The sequence below is a fragment of the Chelon labrosus genome (genome assembly GCF_963514085.1).
Source record: "Chelon labrosus genome assembly, chromosome: 8".
Taxonomy (NCBI): Eukaryota; Metazoa; Chordata; class Actinopteri; order Mugiliformes; family Mugilidae; genus Chelon; species Chelon labrosus.
Genome location: NC_140358.1, coordinates 26185551 through 26191275, shown reverse-complemented (window position 1 = coordinate 26191275; position 5725 = coordinate 26185551). Strand labels below are relative to the sequence as shown.

The 5725-nt window shown below is 39.9% G+C and overlaps 1 protein-coding gene across 1 annotated transcript; it reads left to right on the top strand.

Moving 5' to 3' along the window:
- Nucleotides 1–405: 405 nt before the first annotated feature.
- Nucleotides 406–4666, top strand: LOC311491769 (uncharacterized protein; the record flags this gene model as incomplete). The annotated part of the gene is made up of 6 exons (XM_084549791.1): nucleotides 406–463; nucleotides 1198–1296; nucleotides 1425–2168; nucleotides 2260–2402; nucleotides 3027–3136; nucleotides 4077–4666. 6 exons carry the CDS (start codon nucleotides 406–408, stop codon nucleotides 4213–4215), a joined length of 1293 nt encoding a protein of 430 aa, XP_084405917.1. The 3' UTR covers nucleotides 4216–4666.
- Between the last annotated feature and the right edge of the window lie 1059 nt (nucleotides 4667–5725).

The window sequence follows — 5725 nt, the reverse complement described above, 5'->3', positions numbered from 1 at the left end:
ATTTTAATTTTTGATTATTTTATTATTTTTATTTTTTAACTATCTTCACCTATTTTTCTTTTTTGCTGGTAGTTCTCAAGAGTTTTTTTATTTATTTATTTTTTATTTTTTACATACAACTGAGCTACTGTGACCGAGCAAATTCCCCTGTGCATGAATAAAGTCAAATATGTAATCTTTATTTTAGCAGGTAAATTCCATTTTGTATTGGATTAGGCAATAATAAATACAAAAATTAGTCAGGAACAAATACAGAAATAACGGCGCATATGGTGCATAGTTGTAGGCACCAGTTTGAATTTGTATTTATTTCTTTTTTTGAAGGACTAATTGTGTTTCATTCCTAAAAACCTAACACGATGCATCTTTTCAGTCTCAGCCGAACAGGAAAAAATCTACAGGACCATGGACACAATGGAAATAGATGACAGCATGTATATTAGCAAGAACCTCATTACTCAAGGTACAGTATCATCGTGAAACCACACAGACTAGATATGAAGCATCACGTTGACAGCAAATAAAACACATAAAATACTCATTCCTGATGATTCCATCCATAATTTATTTTTACACCTTATCATATATCCTTTCTATGAATATAGTGTATATTTACCTTTATTTCTAGTTCTTGTACATTTCTACAAATGCATAAATCTTGTGCATTTTATTTTATTTATTTTATTTTATTATTTTATTTATTTTATTATTTTTATTTTATTTATTATTTTTTATTTTATTTTATTTATTTTATTTTTTATTTATTTTATTATTTTATTATATTTTTTAGCCCGCGACCATTAACAGGAATAAGCGGGTACAGAAGATGAATGCATGAATTTTATTTATTTTTTCAAATACGAAATCTTTAAGTGGTTTTCAAGAGTGTTTTTTTTTTTTTTTTTATGTACAACTGAGCTACTGTGACCAAGCAATTTCCCTTGTTTCATTAAAGTCTAAAATATAATTAAGACATATTTGCAAGGACGAACAGAAACAGAAGAAGCAGGTTTTTAGTCTAATCACTTGATTTTAATTATTTAATGAGAAAAAAAAAACAAATTGGACATGTTTAACAGCTACGAATGCAGAAAAGATGGTGCAGGAACACATAATATATATATATATATATTCAATTAAGTGTAATTACGCAAACTGCAGGGCAATCATTTATGTGATTTCTCACTTTTGTTTCAGTGGATTTTGGCGGGAAAAAGCCCTCCAGATGTGCGACCGTGTGTCTCGGATTACTGTGTGCTGTCCTGCTGGCTGGCAACATAGGACAGGTTGTCTTCTGTGAGTCATTAGTCTGCCGTCACTAAAGGCATAAATGATTTACTTGAGCCATTGTCACATTGAAACCAAACGAATGGAAACATTTTACTTCAGGGAAGAGTTTATCTTTTTATTTTGCCTTTTCACAGACAAGATAATCAGCCACTGTGCGTCATCGGGCCAGAGAGCGGCCAATTACAACACTCTGACTCAAGACAAGAGTCTCCAGAATGACACTGAAGTCCTGACGCCGGGGACAGAGAGGCTGCAGGGCAGTTGCGATGCTTTAACTGCAGAGAAAAAACGGCTGCAGACGACGCTGAGTGAGCTCGCTAAAGAAAAAGACGAGCTGCAGCGAAACTATAGCTTGATCACAAATGAAAGGGATGAGTTCAGCGCCAGTTTGAACGGCGTGAAACATGAGAGGGACCGGCTAAGAGAAAGCTACAACACCTTAAAACAAGAGCGCGACCGACTGCAGGCGAGCTATGGTGACATGCAGAGGAGCCTGGAGGGGTTGCAGAATGATCGCAAGAACCTGACGTCAGGCAAAGAGCAGCTACAGACCGAATACAGTAACCTGCAAAGAGAAAAGGGGGAAATTCAAACTCGCTTTGCTGCACTTGTAGAGAAAAAAGTTGAGCTAGAGAGCAATTACTCTTCACTGAAGAGGAACAGGGACCAGTTGCAAAGAAGCTACGATATGCTGAGTATGAGAAACAATCAGACTGAGAGCAGCTACAATTCACTGTGGAAAGACAAAGACCAGCTACAAGGCAGGTACAATGCTCTGAGGAAGGAAAAGGTGCAACTAGAGATCAACTACAGCAGACTGGCAGCAGGTAGAGACCAGCAACAAAAGAGTCTCGACAAGATGACCGCTAAAGTGAGAGGTAAGCATGTTCGTTCTCCTACAGGCTGAAGTCAGAGGCTTTGGTACATTCGAGGATTTTCTTTGTGATATTTTGCGTTTTCAATTTGCAGGCATGCTCTGTCAGGCAAGCTGGACGAAGTTTGATACCAGCTGCTACTTAGCTTCAACCCAGAAGAAGAACTGGACGGCGAGCCGACAAGCCTGCGTGGCTGAGGGAGCAGATCTGCTCATCATAGACAGCTTTGGTGAACAGGTCAGAAACGCAGACTGAGCTAAGGTCTAAGGGTCTACAACAGGAGGAGTGAATAACATTGACCATCTTGTGACAATTTAATGTTCTGCTAGGAAACCTTTTAGACCTGGCATTCATTGGTGTGGATGTTCTTTAGACATGTAGCACCCACCTAGACCAGACCAGGCACCCCCACCCCATAGCAATGACACTCCTTGATGGCAGCAGCCATCCCCAGCAGGATGCAGCCTGACTTTAGGAACAACTAAAAAAAACATGAAGAACAGCACAAGGTGTTGACCTGGCCTCCAAGTTCTCTATATCCCAAACTGATCAAGTATCTGTGGGACGATCCACAAAGGCCCCTCCCCTCAAAGTTGCCAGACACCACAGGACACCCTCAGAAGGCCCTTGTCCATTCTCTGATGAGTCACAACTGTTTTGGAGACCTACATAATATTAGGAAGGTGGTCATAATGTTATGCCTGATCAGTGTATATCACAAAATCAGACTAAATAAGTTTGCAGCCAACTGTAGTTTCATTTAAAATTACTTTGTGAGCTAAGAAGACTTTAGAAAATCCAGACTTGCAGATATATGGTTTAAGTATTTATTGTTTTCTTCTCTCTGTTCAACTCCGACAGGTCTTCGTTAACGGGTTACTGGACAAAGGAGTAAACGCCTGGATTGGCCTCACTGACAGTTCTGAGGAGGGGTCTTGGAAGTGGGTAGATGGGACTCCGGTCACCACAGAGTAGGTTTAAATTTGAATTTGCCTTTATTGTGCATGTCAAAACCCAACGCATACGCACATTAAAAATAGGAACTTACAACTTACAGCAGAAAAAGCAGAACCACACTTCCTCCAAACTCACTCCGTATTCTGCCCAAGTCCCGCCCACTAACATGGAGGAGGTGGAGCTTATGACCTATACTGCAGCCAGCCACCAGGGGGAGCTCTACGTGCCTTGGCTTAACTCTTGAGAAGCAGTTCCGTGGTCCATCTTAATACAGTCTATGATCTGTACCCACCACTGTTTCAGAACCATGAACAGCTGTTTGTCATTTACGCGTCATGACTTGGGGAGATGATAAATATCTTGGAACAAGCTGTGAAGATCATTGTTTGTAAATCAAAGCACATTCTCTGTGATAACTCAAGAATGTGTGCTCTGATTATGACACAGATGTGAACTGAAACTTCTCCAGGCTGTAATCCTAGTTTGTTGATGACAGACGCCTCCTGATGGAAACCCTGCATGAATTTAACTCTGACTCAATCTGTTTTGGTTTCTATCTAGTAAACAAAAAAAAAAAAAACAAACACAGAAAGCAAGTTTTTCTAAATGCATTTTTGCAACTCAAAAGATCTGGTTCTCCAGATCAGGAGGTGATGTACTGTATTGTCGAGTTGAGACCTTGCACAACGAAGAACACGATTGCATCGGGATTCATTATCTTGTGTGAATGCGCCTGGGAGCGTGCGGAGGTGGCGATGGGGGCGGTTTAAAAATTCCACGATTGCAGGCAGCCTCTACAGTTGTACAATTTCTATGCAAATGTGACGTGAATCAGAGTTACAGTCCCTCCAATTACATTTTAGGTCAAAGGAAACAGGTCCAGAGTGGCTGAGAAACAAAACTGAACGCTGTGCACAGTGAGTGATAATAGTTTTCTGTCATCCTGTGTGTCAGTTACTGGCAGCGTGGGCAGCCCAACAACTACCTCAAGAACCAGGACTGTGGAGAATACGTCCAAGTGTCAGGATCGGACGGGGGGAAATGGAACGACGACGGCTGTTTCGCTGAGCAGACGTGGATCTGTGAGAAATGAAATTATTTCTGCTGCTAACAAAAAGGTTTGTGGTGATTCTAATGTGAGCAAATGCCAAAGATACGGACGTTTTCTGTTATATAAACAGATACTGTTGTTTATTTTCACTCAGTATCCTTAATTTTTTTGTCCCGCGGCACCTTAAATGCACCAGAACACAAATGATGTATTAATACACGGCAAAACATAGTCCCCAACAGACTATTTATTCCTCTTTCCATATTATTTGTGAAAAGCTACAGTGCCCTAGCCTCAAAGACAAAACAAAAACTCATGAATCTGGTAACATGTCATTTGGTTTTCATTAAGGAGCGTTTCAAGGCATAGACTGTATAAAAAATGGACAACGTGTCTCCACTTCCTGCCTTTGGTCAAACTGACGCTAGTGCCCACACTTCCTCTAGTCTCACAGGCGTTTGCATTGATTAACACTGTGCCCTTCTCTGCCTCCACCTCTCTGAGCGGCTGTCATGGCAACTGTCAATTGACACGATGATGATGATAACTAACTAAAACGAACCTTCTCCGAAAAATGCAGAGACACTTAACTACCTAAAATGACAGAAACCATCCTTGAAAAATATTTACTGGACGTGTATTTTGGTGTTTTAGTTTGGCCCGTCCCATCCACTAACATGGAGGGGGTGGAGCTTATGACTTATACTGCAGCCTGCCACCAGGGGGAGCTCTACTTGCTTTGGCTTCACTTTAGAGAAGCTGTCATGGCGTCCACTTTTTATACAGTCTTTGGTTTTAACCAGTACTGAGAAAGAAACAACAACTTTGTATGCAACTTAATAGTCCTATAAGCAATCAGAGCCATTTACTCGACTCTCCATCATTACATTAACCCAGCAAAACAATCTGATTGGATTTGCAGAGCATTTTCCAACTCCAGATCAACTAAAGTTTTTGACAGCGAGTGAAGTTGAGGACTGACTTCCAGGCTGTTTTAACTTTTGCTAGAATATGATAGTATATAAACTGAGTTGGCTTTTACTGACATTCACTAGTGGAACAAGTGTGTTTGGATTTAAATGATATTTAAATGTTTGCCGATATTGTTTTTCTATTTTTTTCTTTCGTTTTCTGCTTTCATGACTTTATCACAGTTGTGATTGATATTTCTGATATATCCAGTACTTACCAATGATTCTTTGCTTGAATTGATTATCTGAAAATGGAGACGAACTACATTGTTTGTAAGACAACACATGTGTGCAACACGTTCTCATGCTATTAATTATTTACTCTACTTCTACAGGATTGATTAAACGGTGCTGGTGAAATACGTTCCCTGACACAAACTAATTTCTCTCTGTGTTTCCCAGGGAAATGCACTCCTTGTGTTTGAGGTGCGAGTGCAATTAGCTGGCACAGTCGAATCAATTATTTAAGGTCTTTCCCGTGTGGCTACCATATACTGTATGTTCAGAGTAAAGGCGATAACAAGAAGTTTCCAGAAAATAATGGAATAAAGCATTTAAAAATGTGTCTTTCTTGGTATGAA